Raw genomic sequence first — 16,956 nt, forward strand, 5'->3', positions numbered from 1 at the left:
GTGTGAGAGCGTGGGGATGGCAGGATGAGGGTGTGAGAGCGTGGAGGGGAGGGGCTGCGGCCACCCTGTGACTGAGTACGCTCTGCAATGATTACTCTGCCCTTAGTGGGGCCAGAGCAAGCTCTTGATGATAACTGCACCCTTTAAAAGAGGCGAGAACAGTTTGCAGTGGTTAAAGGGCCCACACTGATCAGTTTCAATCCCCTTAAGGGGCCAGAACCAATACAATGATTACAAATTCTCTTAATGAGATGACATGAGTTTCTCAATTTCTTTTTCTCTCTGAGAACTCAATAACTCTCGCAGCATCTGTGGTGAGAAAGCAGAGTTAACGTTTCAAGTCCAGTTGAAGAGTCACCTTTTAGTTTAACGACCCTTTCCAATGCAGCACTGACTGGTAGGGACACCAGCGATTGCACAGCTCTGAACTGAAATTGAGGGTTAGATTAGATTACTTACAGTGTGGAAACAGGCCCTGCCCAACAAGTCCACACCGACCCGCCGAAGCGCAACCCACCCATTTCATTTTCTGGCAGAAGGCAAAGGATCAATTAGCAACTATAAAATTTCATGACCTCTGAATGTCCCAAAGCTTTACAGCCAGTGAAGTCCTTGTAAAGTATAGCCTTTGTAAGAAATGCAGCAGCTATATATGCACAGTGAGGTCTGATGAATAGCAATATAATAAAGATCAGATTATCTGAATGATTTTAGCTGAGGGGTAAATAATAGCCAGTATATTGGCATGGCCCCATGCCCTTCCATTAACACTAAAGGGTTTTTACATTTACTTGCATCTGTCTGACCTCTCATCTGAAAGGTGGGACCTCTGACAGTTCCTCAGTACTGAACCTGGGAGTGTCAAGTTTCCAGAGTTAGACTTGAACCCACAATCTTCAGGCTTGGTGCGAACAAAACTGAGGAAGTATCACTCGGATAGAGAAAGCAAAACAGCTTGGAAACAAATTCAGAAAGCATATGTGAAGAGAAAGCTGAATTAACATTTCTGAATCCAGTTCTGAAGATCAATGGACTTGAACTGTTAACTCTGCTTTCTCTCCACAGATGCTGTATGACCTGCTGTGTTTTTCCAACACTCTCTGATATTGTTTCTGATTGCCAACATCTGCAGTTCTTTGGTTTCTTTTGTTTAAAGCAGATTGGGAGTTGACTTGGACCATACTTTGTGTGGATTGCTGTATTGCGACATTAATAGAAATATGTGATAGAACGCATTTGACCAGGGAGGGATGGTGTGCAAAGAGAAAGTAAAATATCTTTTTTTAAAAAGAAGGATCATAAATTAATCTGACACTGAACCATTATTTGAACTTGATCTGTGCTGCAGAATGACTTGCTTACCACAAAACAACCTGCAGAAACATCTGGATCTTCACTCAGAGAAGGGAATCCACAACAAGCTTTCACTTGGAAAGCACAAACAAGGGTAGGTATAAAACATCTGATTGCATTGAACTAATGCAGAACGGTGTACTGGACATGTGTTGTTTTACATGGATACGTGAACACTTGTGGTTAGGTTGACAGTAGAAGTGACATTAAAATGTGTATTGATTGAACATTCTTATGTTCCTTTCTAAAAATTTAAATTTACAGCAATATTTGCTGTAACACACTTCCACATTTTGTGTGAAATACTTACCTATTTACGAGCTGTCTTCTACTGATTTGTCTATTGTAACCTCGTGTTATAGAACTCATAATTGTTAAATGTGACCATAGGTTTCTATTTATCTGTACTTAACAGCAGAATGCCTCAAACAGTGGAAACATTCCCTGATTCTCCACTTTCAGCTAACTGGTACTCAATCCATGATAGTTCAACATAGTTCTAGGTACTATGTTTTAGAAAGGGTGACACAACCTTAGAGAGTGTGAGGAGGAGATTTAGGAGAATAGGGCTAGGGATGAGGGAGTTTAGTTGTTGGAAACAATGGAGAAACTGAGTTTGTACTCAAAGTAGAAAAGGTTCAGCAGAGATTTGATGGAGATATTCAAAATCTTCCAGGATTTTGATTGACTACATAACAATGATTGGCTAAAGAATAGAGACAACATGAAGAGAACAAAAGTGAATAGTTGTAATCCAGAACACATTGCTCTAAAAGATAGTGGTAGCAGATTAAATAAGACCCTTCAATAGAGAATTGATAATTATTTTTTATTCTGAAAAAAAGATGATTTATTCTTTCATGGCATTGCTGATGAAGCCAGCATTGTTGCCCATTTCTATTTGCCCTTGAGAAAGTGCTGGTGAGCTGAGCTGAATGGCCTCCTGAACTTAAGACACTTCTGTGATTCTGAGTTTGATTTAATGACTGTGGTAACAATAATATAGTTCCAAGTCCCAATGGTGTGTGGCTTGGAGAGGAATTTGCAGGAAGTGGTATTCCTGTGTATTTGCTGCCCTTTGTCTTTCTGTGTGTTAGCCGTCACAGATTGAAAGGTGTTGTCAGAGGAGCTGTGATAAATCGCAGCAATGCATTTTGTAGGTGGTACGCACAGTTGCTGTTGTGCATTGGTAGCAGTGGATGTGAGTGCAGAAGGTGTTGGGTAGGATGCCAATCAGGTGGACTGCTTTGTTCTGGATGGTGTCAAGCTTCTTGTACATTCACTCATTCAGGAAAATGAAGAATATTCTATTATGGGTTCCTGACTTGTGCCTTTTCGATAATGGAAACACTTTAGAAAGTTGAGGTGAGTTACTTGTGCAAAATTCCCAGCCTCTAAGCTGATTGGTAGCCACAGTATTTATTTGGCTGGTCCAGTTCAGTTTCTGGTCGATGGTGAGCCTCTTAGTTTTGATAGATAGGGATTGAGTGTTAGTAATGCTGCTAAATGTCAAGGTGCAGTGTTTGGATCCTTGAGGGCAACTCTGAATGAGCAGTAAAGCTGGCTTTCCAGCAATTCCCACAGCCTACAAACAAATGTTCTTTTAAAAAGAGAGGGGATAGCAAAATGGAAGTAATATCTTGCTTAACCATTTTAAAGTCTACGTCAAATTAATATTACAAAAAATCAGCACTGTTCCAAATAGAATTTACATTTGAATGTACTTCATTATTGACAGGGCATTCACGTTTAAGAAGATTCTCCCAGGCACTGTTGGAACACCAAGTTTCCAAGGACTAAACAATACCTGTGCTCTGAAGGACAGAGATGTGAATGCTTTCAAGAATGTGATCGTGAGTAAGCCACAATTAAACCTACACTCAACAAAACCTAAGGAGCAACAATCAAAAATCAATAATATTTTGAAACATACTACCAAGCAGTCAGAATTGACCTCACAGACAGCTTTTCCTTTGTTATCCAGTTCGCCAGCTGCAATAACCAGTCCTGTTTCTCAGAAGCTTGACCCTGAACAGTCATTTTCCTCTGTAATTAACCTGGATGACTGGGATGATCTGGATGATTTTGAAACGCCATGGAAAGAAAGCAGTAGATTGAAAGTAACTTTGCCTTCAAGCACAGAGCCCACAGTGCAAAAAACGAATAACCTTAAGAATATAAATTCCAGTGGACTGACTTCTCCCAAAATTGGGAGCGATCAGTATTTGAAAAATGCTGCTAGTGAAGAGATCAAGGATAATCCGGCCAGGCTGTCTCCAAGAGAACCTGGTGCAGAGTTAAAGGATGTGAACAATATTGCCATTTGTCTGGGCAGTTCCCAGAAGGAGTTACCCCATAGTGATGATGAAGATTGTATCAAATCTTTCCCTTCAAGGAGGAAGAGTTCCTCTTCAGCTGTAAGGATCGTCTTGAGTGATGATGAGTCAGATAGTAGCAGGAAGGAGGTTGAAGAAGAGAAAAGTAAGATTTGTCTTTATTTTATTGTTTGGAATTGTCAAGAATTAATAAATGCTTCAAGGAGGTTCAGAGGACAAGGTAAAAATTGCTGATCTTTAAACGGCTGGGTATTTATTTGCAAATCCTAAACCAATGTGTATAATATTTACAAGCTACCCTTGCCTGTGAAATTGAACCTGTTATTCCCCAACTTACATGCAGAGATTTTGTATTTAGTTTTTAAAGAAGAGCTGGACACATTTTGTCAGAGATTGCCCCTGCCTGTAGTTACCAGAAAGTCTCATGTGAATGTTTGTCAAGCTGAATCTTGCTACTCATTTATACTTAGATTAGCTTCAGTCTAATGGATTGTTGTTGGCATAGCGACTGTGATAAAAAATTTATTCCTTGCCTCTGTGTTTCTGTAGTTGATTTCCGTGTAAATGTGTCCCACAGATTTCTGTTCTCAGGGTCACTGAGTTTCTACCTTGGTCCTCTCCTTAAAATTCTCTTCCGTAATATCTCCACGTTCCTTTCCTCATAGAGTCATACAGCACAGAAGCAGATTCTTTGGTCCAACCTGTCCATGCTAACCCAGTTTCCCAAACTGAATTAGTCCCACTTGCCTGTGTTTGGCCCATATCCCTCTCACCTTTCCTATTCATGTACCTGTCTAAATGTCTTTTAAATGTTTTAACTGTATCTGCTTCTACCACTTCCTCTGACAGTTCATTCCACATACAAACAACCTTCTGTGTGAAAAAGTTGCCCTTTGGTCCCTTTTATATCTTTCTCCTCTCTCTTTAAAAACATATCTCGAGTTTTGCACTCACCCACCCGAGGGAAAAGACCTTTGCTATTCACCTTATCTATGCCCCTCATGATTTAATGAACCTATAAAGTTAACCCTGAACCTCCTGTGCTCCAGTGAGAAAAGTCCCAGCCTATCCAGCCTCTCCTTGTAACTCAAACCCTTTTCTGAACCCCCTCCAATTTAATAATATCTTTCCTATAGCAAGGTGACCAGAATTGGACATGGTACTCCAAAAGTGGCCTCACCAATATCCTGGATGACCTCAACATGATGTCCCAACTCCTATACTTGAAGGTCTGAGCAATGAAGGCAAGCGTGCTAAACCCCTTCTTAACCACCACGTCTAACTGTAACACAACTTTCAAAGAACAATGTACCTGAACCCCTTGAGATTTCACCTCAAAACTCTTTTCTTTGATGAAGCCACTTAACTTTGATCTGTGGGCTATTTCAGCCTCCCACCTTGCATTTCCTTTGAATTCAAACCGATACAAAACTCTGCTTTCCATATCCTGACACTAAATCCCATTAGCAATGTGGGCTGCTGACTCAAACTGGTGCCTGAGCAATGAACAGGTGTAATTTCAAATCCTATTGTGGCTTCTCCTCTCCTTAAACTCTTCCAGTCCTACAACCCTGCAAGATTTCTGCACTCTTCCAATCCTGGCCTCTACAGTATCCCTGAGTTTAATCACGGTTGGTGGCCATTCAATTATGTGGATTCTTATCTCTGGAACTGGTTACCTTAATCCATCTGTTTCACGTCCCTATAAGCAAACTTTTGATTAAATGTCTTAATAATTCTTAGTGACTTGATATTAAATTTAGTCTTTTACATCCTTGTGAAGCACTCTGCATTGTTTTTGTTGTAGAAAAGCAAGTTGTTGCCTAACTGCTGCTAGCTTTAAAAAGCCAATGCATTTCACATTAGTGTAGCTTTTTGGGGGAGATCCAAGATGGTGGCTGTCTGAATGGTCTGCTGAGCTGGGCTCTGTGCCATACCCTCGGGAAAGGTGGGTGTTTACCCGACCCACCTTATCAACCACCTCCAGGAGAAAAAAATATTAGTTTAAACTTACTGACTATTTGGAGCTGCTGAAACCATCAGGCACAGCTTTAAGGCCGGAATGAAGCCCAATAAAGGAAAGGGGCCTAAAGGAGTACTGCAGACAGGGCGCTCCCCTACTGCATGGGGGGGTGCCTGCAGCCAGTGTTCAAATTCCTGGGACAGCCTCTTTGGATCCAGCAGCACGGCAGCATTTACTTTCGGAGTTAACTCCAAAAGTGGATTCAAGCAGCAGTTGAGCCACTATCTGCCATGCCAGAAAAGCATGAGCAGGAAATCCAACTGCTGGAACAAATATTGGAGGCAATGGAGAGAGGACTGCGGCATTGGAGGCTATAGCAGAGGTCTGGGGAGGAAGAATCTGAACCTTGGAAGATCTGGTTCAGGTCCTTCAGGATCAAGTTGACGACCTGGAAAATAAAAATAAAAGGAAAAACGTATGGATCACGGGTCTCCCGGAGCGCGAGGAAAGTGATGACCTCGTTGGCTTTTTGCAGGGGTGGCTCCTGAAGTAGTTGGAGTTGGGGTTGGACCCACCAGATTGCAATGCGCAGGTGCGGGCCAGACCTGCGCCCCCGCATGGTCCTAGTGTAGCTCCTGTAATATAGAGGGAAACAGTTAATAGTTGAAACACAAGCTTTAATGTATAAAGGCTCAAAGATAATGTTTTTTTCAAGACTTTTCAGGAGCCTAATTAAGAAGTGAAGGACATTTGATGATGTCAAGAAAGAATTAGGGGACCTGAACATTGAATACTCCTTGAGGTACCCGGCCATGCAGTGTTTTGCCCATGGGGGGGGACAATGTATAACTTTGACTCCACAGAAAAGGCGAAGGACTTTGTGAAGTCTTTGAAATGAAGGACCTAAGCCAGGGAGGGAGGGGGATCACTGCGGACAATGGTTTGGGGGTTCCTTTTTTTATATTACCTCCTTTTTAATCTTCCCTCTTCCCCCTTTCTTTATTTTGTGGTTATTGGCTTTATATGTACAGTTTTGTTGTAAAATTGGAATTATTTTAAATGTCGGTCAGGTATTATCTAGGGCTCCTTTTTTCTCCAGCTGCCCTTTTGATTTTGTATTGGGGGTGGCTATATTTGTGGTTAAGATGAGTGGGGGGGAGGGAATGGGCATCCATTGTTAACTTTCAGAATGTAAATAACAGGTTTTCCTCATCTGCGAACTGCCTGGGGCTAGGGCGCGACCTTAGCTAGAGGGAGTTAAGATGGTAGTAAGGATTGGGAGGGGTGCCCCTATGGTCAGGGGGGGAGATCTTGAGTGAATTTGGTTTTATTTGAGTGTTAGCTTCAGTTAAAATGTTTTTTAGTTGTAGTAGTTTTTAAAGTGGTTGTTTTTGAATAGTTGTAGGAATAGTTTTTAGATCTCATAGAGTTAATATCCTTATAACTCATCACACCTCCGATAAGTTCCCTCCTCCTGGGAAGCCATAGCTGCCCGAGATGACCAAGGCTAGTGATTTGTTCAGGTGATGCACCTGGAATGTAACAGGGAGCCATTCCCCCATTGAAAGAAAGAAGGTCTTATCAAGCCTAAGGAAGTAAAGGGTGGACATTACCCTGCTGCAGGAGATGCATCTAACTGATAAGGAATATCTGAAACTGCAGCAGGGGGGGTTATTACAGGGTATTTTTCTCATCCTTCATCTCTAAGAGGAATGGCTATATTGATAAGAAGGAACCTCCCTTTCCAGGTAATGGAGCAGATTAAGGATGAACATGGACGGTTCAATGTTCTTAAAGCCCTAATACATGGAGAAGAGTATGGCGTTTTAAATGTATATTGTCCCCCAGTGCACCCTCTTAAATTTCTAATTAATGCAGTGGCTAAATTAATGAATCTTGGGATTTGCCACATGATTATAGGAGGGGATTTTAATTGCCTTATAGATCCAGAGGTTGACAGGTGCCAAAGGGCCTGGCAGGTACGCCTGCGCAGTCTAAACAGTTGGTGAACATGTGCGATGAGTTGGCACTAGTGGATGTGTGGAGGTACCTCCACCCTAATGGAAGAGTCTTCACATTCTGTTCCAACCCACACAAGCGAATTGACATGTTTTTTAGGCCAACCGACTATTTGGACAGAACATTGGTGTGCAAAATTGGGAGTATAGCTGTTTCGGATCATGCGCCAGTGTATTTAGATGTTAAAATCAAGGGTAATGGAATGGATGCATGTCGCTCGTGTTTGGGCCCATTTTTGTTAGGGGATAGCAAATTTGTTGAATATATTACAAGAAATTTCAGGGCCTTTTGGGATATTAATTCAGGTATGGCTAGTAATCTGGCAATGCTTTGGGAGGCCACTAAGGCATATTTACGAGGCCTGATCATTTCATATTAGATGACTAGAAGTAGGCAGAGGGGGGAGCAGCAATGGATGTTGGAGGCCTGGCTGAAGGTAGCTGAGAAAAGGTAGCTGTCACTGGTTAAGCTGCAGCGGGTCACAGCTCTCTGGGCTGCTCTCGACTCAATGCACACATAAGTGACTCAAAAAGAGGTCTCCTTTACCAAACAAAGATTGGTTGAATTTGGAGATAAGCCTGATAGATATCTGGCTTATTTGAGTAGGAGGGAAAAAAAACTTCCCAATCTATTACGTCTATTAGGGAGAAGGCTGGTATGATTACCTGTGTATTGAAGGTCAGTGTTAGGTTAAGGGAATGCTTTGCAGGCCGGAAGAGGGTGAACATGGTACAAGGGGAATGCAGTTCTTTTTTTGAAAATCTAGACCTCCCCAGTATAAATATGGAGCAGGCTTCCCTTTTGAATGTGGTAAAAGTGAGTACTGCAGATGCTGGAGATCAGAGTCAAAATTAGAGTGGTGCTGGAAAAGCACAGCAGGTCAGGCAGCAACCGAGGAGCAGGAAAATCAACGTTTCGGGCAAAAGCCCTTCATCAGGAAACCTGAAATCAGGAAGCCATTCCTGATTAAGGGCTTTTGCCCGAAACATGTTTTTTTCTGCTGCTCAAATGCTGCCTGGCCTGCTGTGCTTTTCCAGCACCAATCTAATCTAGACTTCCCTTTTGGATGCGCCTATAACGGTTCAGGAAGTGCAGGAAGCAATAAGGCACCTCCATCGTGGCAAAGTGCCGGGGCCAGATGGATTCCCAACTGAGCTCTATAAGGAATTCATAATCATGTTAGTGGAGTCATTTCTGGGGATGTACAACTATTCTTATACACAGGACTATCTGCAGCCTTCTCTCTGGGAGGCTAATATCTCCCTCATTTTAAAGAAATGGAAGGACCCCGAAGAATATGCTACATAAAGACCAATTTTACTGTTGAATATAGATATCAAAATTTTATCCAAGATACTGGCTCTGGTTGGAGAAGGTCTTTCCCCATATTATAAAAGAAGACCAGACAGGTTTTGTTAAGGGCCGTAGCTCCTCCAACAATATCAGGACAGCACTGAACATAGTGCAGGTATGCCAGCAAAGACTGATTCCGGGGTTGGTGGTCTCCCTAGATGCAGAAAAGGCATTTGATCGGATAGAATGGCTGTATCTATTTGATGTCGGAGAGCGCTTTGAGTTGGGGGTGATCCTTTGCTCGATGGGTGCCATTACTGTATAATGATCCTAAGGCATCAGTCGTTACAAACTGTACTAAGTCAAATAACTTTAATATTAGAAGAGGTAGTTGACAGGGGTGTCCTTTATCACCGATGTTATTTACCTTGCCAATTGAGCCGTTAGCCGAAACTATCAGGAGGGATCCTGAAATAATAGGGCCAAAGGGAATGGGGGAACATAAGATCACCCTGTATGCCGACAACATCCTTTTGGTTTTGGCCAATCCGGAGAAGTCTGTCCCTTGACTGATCCAAACAGTTAATTCATACGGTGGTTTCTCGGGTTCCAGGATCAATTTTACAATATTGGAAGCCATGCCGGTGGGGGGTTTAGTGGAGGTGCCTAATCTGGAGGATGGAATGCAATTCCCGTTTAGATGGTCGCCAGAAATTTTTTTGTATTTGGGAATTTTTATTACCCCTTCCTTCCACCAGCTTTATAAAGCTAATTATGTACAACTACTGGAGAGGATAAAACAGGATTTGCAGCGGTGGGAGGGACTACTATTATCATGGTTGGGCCAAATAGCCCTGATTAAGATGAATGTACTTCCCCAGCTGTTGTACCCCATGAGAATGCTCCCATTGTTGCTACCCAGATGAGTGTTACGGAAGCTCAGTGGTTGGCTAGGGGCCTTTATTTGGTGCCGTAGTAGTCCTCTAATCAAATTAATTAAATTGCAGCTTTTGCAGGGTGAGGGAGGGGTGGAGCTTTCAGAGTTGAAGAAATACCAAAGAAGTGCTCTGTTAACATACGCTGGTGACTTGGTACGGGGGAATTCGGAATCGATTTGGCTTGATATTGAAGCCTCGCAGTTGAGATGTCCTTTAATTAATTAATTATTCATGGACAAGATGAAATCCGTGACAGAGCAGTGTAAATGTCCGATTATTTTAAATACCATATAAGCCTGGAGGATAATTAGGCAAGACAAGGGCAATTGGTCTAAGATTTTGCCATTTACCCCGTTGGTGGGAGCCCAAGGATTAAAACCTGGAGTAATGGACTCCGGCTTTAGGGCATGGGAGAATAAGGGAATCTTCTGTCTGGGAGATTTATTCGAGGGGGAGGTTCTGATGTCATTTAGTCAGTTAAGTCAGAAATATGGATTGTCTATTTTCCAATACTTCCAGATAAGGGACTATATACAGAGGAAGACCACGCTCCTGGTCCAGTGTTACAAATCAGACGTGGAGAAAAGAATAGTCTGGAGTACGGGTGCTCTTTCACTCAGTACTTTATATCATTTACAAAAAGGTCGCGCCCTGGGGACATGGAAGGACGGTGTAGGACATGGAATTGAGAGTTAGGAAAGGATATTTCATCGGAGGGATGGGAAGACATCTGGAGGAATGTAAGGAAAATCTCAGTATGTAACAGAGCGCAGGCCACGCAATTGAAGATCTTACACAGGGCTCATATGGTGCCAGAGAGGCTAGCTAAGTTCCAGAGAGGAGTGTTGTCAGGGTGTCCCCAGTGTAACAGTATCGGTACTCTTACGCACTGCTACTGGTCCTGTTGTAAGATCCAGAGATACTGGAGTGCTGTAGTAAGGGAGCTAAAGGACATCCTGGGAATTGAAGTTAATGTGGATCTGGTATTTCTTTTGGGGTTGTCAAATTTGCCCTCTCTGGGGGAACATGGGAAGAGATTGTGTAACATTCTTACCCACTGTGTGAGGAAGAACATTCTAGCGAATTAGACGTCAGAAAGACCACCAGGTCTTATGGGGGTAGCTTAGGCTGGTGATGGAGCATCTCCCCCAAGACTACCTCACAAATATGGTACACCACAAACGGAACAGTTTATAAGATGTGGCGGCCCTTTTTAAATTATATTGATACTAATTTATCAGCAATATTAATTAGGGCCGTGGGAATCAGTATGGGTGCCTGTGGGGCCATGAGAGGAGGAGGCTGGGGGATAAAGAATACAGGTACTGTTGGTGGTGCTCCCACGGATGGAAGCCTCCGTGGAGGTGTGATGAGTGAGATCAAATAAAGTAGTGAGCTATTATTTAAATTATTTGAACTTAGTATGTATTGAATATGTTTGTAGTTTAGTTTAAGTTAACTTGACATGTTTGTTCTGGTAGAAGAGTAAGTCATTCATTAACAATGTTACTGTGTTATGGCTTTATTATACTGCCTTTTTTCTGTCTCGATGGTGTTATTCTTTTCCTTTTGTATATAAATGTTTTGTACAAGATTTTAAAAGGTTTTCAATAAAAATACTTATTTAAAAAGTAGCTTTTTGTAGACATGTTGCTATTAAATTGTGTTTATCAGTTGTAACATAAGAACTAGGAGTAGACCATACAGTTTTCTGAGCCTACTCCATCATTCACTGAGATTCTAGATGAGTTTTGAACTGAAATCCACTTTTCTGCTCTATCCTGCTATCCCTTAACTCCCCAAATATCGAGTAATCTCAATCAAGAATATATGCAATGACTGAGTGCCCATGCCCCTCTGCAAAGAAGAATTCCAAACATTAATAATAAGTGCTGGAAATATTAGAATAGTTAGGTGAGTTGTGCCCCAGACCAAACCCCTTCAAAACATTAAGAAAATAGCTTAGAACACAACATTTTCTTATTTTAAAGGCAAGTGTTGCATTCTGGATGCAATTCGCTTAGTCAAACTACAGTCTTGAAGCAAAACATACTTTATTCATATACTATAGTTGAAAGACAACAAAAGAACAAAGAAATTAGAATAACTTAACTATTGAAAAACTTAACAGAATAATAGATTATTTAATTATTAAACCGCAACTGTTCTAATATGGTAACGTTTCATAAACACACCCTTGGCAAAGGCAAATTAAGAAAAATAGATTGTCTCACATGCAGTTCTAGCAGCAGGAAGAGAACCCCAGCTTTTAGCTGTACCAGAGAGAGGAAGAACAGCTTTCGCAGCTTCAAGACCTCAGCAGCAACCGCTACTGAAAAGCTAATAGTAAAAATCCTGATTCATGGGAGCTTGCCTCCCACCCATTCAGGCTGCTTCTATTCCAGTTTAAAAAGAAACCCAAGGCCTCACAAGCTGCTTACTTTATTGGTTTTGAAGCAGACTGCTCGTTACCTCTGTCTCAATCTTTCTCCTTTTAAAAAAAAAAGGACAAAATGCACAACTTAAAGTCATAGTATCATCACAGGTGGTTGTTGTTGTCCAACGTAGACTCGATGAGCCAAAGTGATTTTTTTTTCCTGTTTTGCAGACCTCCATGATTTTACTGAGTGAAGAAATTCCTTCTCAGCTCTGTCTTAAATGGCCGACCCCGTTATGACCGTGGAGAAATTGCCTTCCTGCTTCTATCCTGTCAAAGCCGCTCAAAGTCCTATCGATTTCAATGAGATCATTTCTCATTCTTGCTAATCTTGAAGAATATAGGCCCATTCCATACAATCTGTCCTTGTAGTAAAGCTCCCTTGTCCAAAACTTAATGAACTTTTGTGTTATCCCTTCTAAAGGCAAGTACACCATTCCTTGACAAAGAAAATCAAATTATACACAGTATTCCAGATATGGTCTCAACAAAGTCCATTACAATGGCAGCAAGGTGTTCTTGTTCTAGTACCAATTCCCTGGTGATAAAGATTACTGTTCATCCTTCTAATTGCTTGCTGTACTTACATATTAATTATTCTTCTGTGATTTGTTTAGTTGACCTAACAGATGCTGACAGGCTCCTAAGCAGCCAGCCGCAGCTGGATACCATCCTCACAGCTTGCTCACAATCCAGAGACCTGGAGAATGAGGGTTATGAGTCTGATTGTATTCCGCCATCCCCTGAAAGTGATCAGATTTCTCTGCCATCGTTCATAAAATGTCTCAGGTTTGCCCTTTATAAGCAATTGTATTTCTAGTAAAGTATGTGAGTGAAGAGGCATTCAGTGGCTCGTATGTTATTCTGACTCTGCTAACCGAGTGACTTTCCTCAGTTACAGAATATAACATTTTAAACTAGAATTTGCTGCCAAAGTGACAGAGTTTAATGATCTTTGTTATTGTTACTGTATAAATCACTCATCAGCTTGCGGTGAGGAAGGGAAACCCAGTGAACTCGAATCACCACAAGTTGGTGGACAATTTGAGGGGCTCCACCAATAGCCTTGTACAAATAGCAGCTCTCCCTCAGCTTCTCCTAAAGTTTCAAAACATTTACTAGAATTTGTGTATTAATTACCTATTAAACTAACCATTTAAATTTAGTCATGATTGGAGATGCCAGTGTTGGACTGGGGTGTACAAAGTGTCGCTCCGAAAGCTAGTGTGCTTCCAATTAAACCTGCTGGACTATAATCTGGTGTTGTGTGATTTTTAAATTTAAATTTAGGATAGTACGTAACAGAGTAAATATTTATATTCCTGAAACTTTAGCAACTACTTTGACTCAGTGTGGGAACAGTTTAAACCATGCAATCTCATTCGTGTAGCTAGTGAATTGTTCTAAGAGATTATAAATTTTTTTTCTTGTTTTTCTTTCTTTCTATCACCATTTTCTCTTATCCAATCTACTATATCTCTTTATTTCACTTTCTGAACCTGATGTGACTTGTATTCACCTGATTGGAAGCTGGAGATCTGAAATAAAAACAAAATGTTGGAGAAACTCAGCAGGTGTAGCAAAATCTGTGGTGCAAGAAACAGTTAATATTTTGAGTCTGTGACGACTTTTTGGAACGGAATAGATTTGGAAAATGTTGTTTAAAGTGGGAGGAGGAGCGAGTGGAACAGATGGTGAGGGTGTACAGAGCAAAAGACAAAGGGAGTGCTATTAGTAAAGAAATGTGTTTGATACAAACTAGGTGTTAATGACAGGTGTGAATAGTCAAATATAGGTTGGCTTTGCTGAGAACAAACCATGGATATAAGACACTGGGTGGAAAGGAAATGGATAGAATCAAGTATAGGACAATGTTCACTGTCTGAAGTTGTCAAACTCAGTGTTGACTCCTGAAGGCTGTAAAGTGCCTAGGTGGCAAATGAGATACTGTTCTGCCAGCTTGTAACGGGCTTTGTTCGAACACTGCAGCAGGCCTAGGGTGGAAATGTTAGTATGGGAACATGTAAGTGTATTGGAAGCACATGCAACCAGAAGGTCAGGGTTGTTCTTACAGAGCAAAGGTGTTCTGCAAAGCAGTCACCCATCTGCAGTTGGCCTCACCACTGTAGAGGAGACAGCAATGTTCACAGTGATTACAATAGACTAGATTGAGAGAAGTACGAGTAAATTGCTGCTTCACCTTGGAGTTTTGGGGCTCTGGACAATGAAGAAGGAAGAAGTAAAAGGGCAGATTTTATATCTGCAATTATATGGGATGGTGTCCTGGGTGTGAGAAAATGTTAAGAGTGCACTAGGGTGTCATAAGTGGAATGATTCCTACAGAATGACTTAAGCAGTGGAAGATGTGTTTAATTGTGGCATTCTGTTGAATGTGGCGGAGGATGATTCTTTGAATGCGAAAACTGGGAAAGTCAGGTCAAGAGGAACCAGAGTTGGTTCTGGGAGGGAGGGGAAAAGGTGCAAGAAATGGGTCAGACACTCCTTGCAAAATAGGAGCTTGGCCATGGTCATGTTGAATGGCAGGATGGGTTGCAAGGTCTCAAATTGTAGCTAAGTAAGATCAGGCACTGGAGTGTTGGTTAAAGTTAGAGCCTGAAGTCCTGATGAGAGATTTGAACAACTGGCAAATGCTGCTGTGGTGTATCCCCGCCAGATCCTGAAAGATGCATTGTGCAAGTTAATGTAATTTGCTGACACCCTCGTGCTCAGTACTTCTACAACATCAACCATATCTTCAACTTCTGGTTTTGAAACAGTATCTCGATCTGTTGTTTTCTGAGGGTACCAGCTCCTGTCACTGAGACACAGACCAGTGCCTCAGCTTTTTCATACATCACCCAAGTACCCATTCTTTATACATGAAATTTGTCCTGAGTATTTGCTCAGCTATATAACTGCAGAGGGCACTAAAGTTGAACCCACTTTGTCCTCTGTGACCTCATGTACACTGGATTGGGAATAACAGCAGCAAAAAATCCTAGCCCCAGTAGTACAGAGAAAAATGTTTATTCTTTTCTATTCCACTTAAGAACAGATGACAGACCAGATATTGAAACTTGAGGTCTTCTGGTATCTATAGTATAGTACTGTAGTACACAGTGCAAGAATCTGCGAAATAACTACACAAACAGGATGCACAGCACTTCCTGAGAAGTAGGATGCTGATCTCAAGCTAGATATTGTTCCTTTTTTAAGCCTTTTCCATCTGCAATGAAGCAAAGAACAGTTGTGTCAGCCATTTATAGAATGCCTTGGATGCAGTGAAAAATCTCAGGGCCCTTCTCAGAAATATGGGGAGCAGATTATCAACCCTGATTCCTATTAAGGAGAGTAGTTGTAAGGTGAAGCAGGTGCTGTATGGATTTGGAGACTAAATTCCAGTGTGTAAGGTTATGGAATGGAGGTCACAGTTACTGATATTGAAATGTGGGGAGTTACTGATGGAGTAGATTTGAAAAGTTGCAAATGTTCTTTTTTAAAAATGAACACTGTAGCACCATGTTTGAGGACTATAAGTTGATGGTACCTGTCCACTTGGCACTGCCCTTAATGGTGGCAGATAACAAACTTAGCAAATTTTGAGAAGACTTGTAGCTCAGGTTGAGGTTCTGGATGTAGGTTTGCTCACTGAGCTTGAAAGTTCATTTCCAGACTTTTCGTCACCCTACTAGGTAACATCTTCAGTGGGCCTCCAAGTGAAGCACTGTTCATGATTCCTGCTTTCTATTTATATGTTTGGGTTTCTTTGGGTTGGTGATGTCAATTCCTGTCGTGATCTCATTTCCTATTCTTTTTCTCAGGGGGTGGTAGATGGGGTCGAACTCGATGTATTTGTTGATAGAGTTGATAGAGATAGGTAATAAACCCTCTGATTCCTCATCCCACTTAAGTAATGTGGAGTCAACCTGTTGGCAGGTTGAGTTAGGACCAACTTTTCACAGATCCATAAATGGACATTAGTGGCACAAAAAATGATTGTCCCCGTTCTTTGTCCCCGTTGACCTCTTAACTGGTTCACAATCATTGTCAAAATCCCCCCAAGTTTGCTGGATATCTGGGGACCTAGTGTAAGCATTAAATTTAGTAGTTATTACTTTGCGGGTGCTGATTTTTGAAAATGGATGATTATAGAGCGAGGAAAACTTGAGAGTTTCTGGACAGTTGTATTCTTCATTATAATCGTTAATTGATAAAATCTCTGTCCACAGTGACTCAGCAGAGACTGTGCGATCCAAAGAAAGATCTATCTCTTTGGCTTGTTCACGGCCAGAAGAAAACAAACACAGCGAAGAACCAATGTGTACATCAGATAATGCGAGAGATAAAGGTAATGTTAGTAACCCAAGGTTGAGCTTGTTGAGACTCTGTCCTTTTGTAGTTGAGAAAGTGCTTAAAAAGGCTTACGCTATTCTGGGCTTCATAACTCAAGGCATAAAGTACCACAGCATGAAAGAATAGATTGACCAAGCTAGGTTTATTCTCTTTAAAGAAGACTTGATTGAGAGGAGATTTGAGAGAGTTGCTCAAAATTATGAGCAATCTGGACAGAGTCGATTGAGAAAACCATTTAAGTGTCTCTTGGGATAGGCACGTGGA

At 41.5% G+C, this 16,956-nt stretch overlaps 1 protein-coding gene across 4 annotated transcripts in view; it reads left to right on the forward strand.

Annotated features, from left to right (window-relative positions):
- blm (BLM RecQ like helicase) overlaps window positions 1–16,956 on the forward strand; it is a 57,624-nt gene that overhangs the window by 1,098 nt on the left and 39,570 nt on the right. For 3 of the 4 annotated variants that reach the window (XM_043677103.1, XM_043677102.1, XM_043677105.1), the window contains exons 2-5: window positions 1,349–1,447; window positions 3,092–3,834; window positions 12,957–13,128; window positions 16,569–16,687. In XM_043677103.1, the coding sequence (XP_043533038.1) occupies window positions 1,350–1,447; window positions 3,092–3,834; window positions 12,957–13,128; window positions 16,569–16,687 (1,132 nt within the window). In that variant the 5' untranslated portion in view covers window position 1,349. Of the gene's footprint in view, window positions 1–1,348; window positions 1,448–3,091; window positions 3,835–12,056; window positions 12,764–12,956; window positions 13,129–16,568; window positions 16,688–16,956 lie in introns of those variants that run through there. The other variant, XM_043677106.1, reaches the window with a different exon arrangement.

Source organism: Chiloscyllium plagiosum, chromosome 36, assembly GCF_004010195.1.
Source record: "Chiloscyllium plagiosum isolate BGI_BamShark_2017 chromosome 36, ASM401019v2, whole genome shotgun sequence".
NCBI lineage: Eukaryota > Metazoa > Chordata > Chondrichthyes > Orectolobiformes > Hemiscylliidae > Chiloscyllium > Chiloscyllium plagiosum.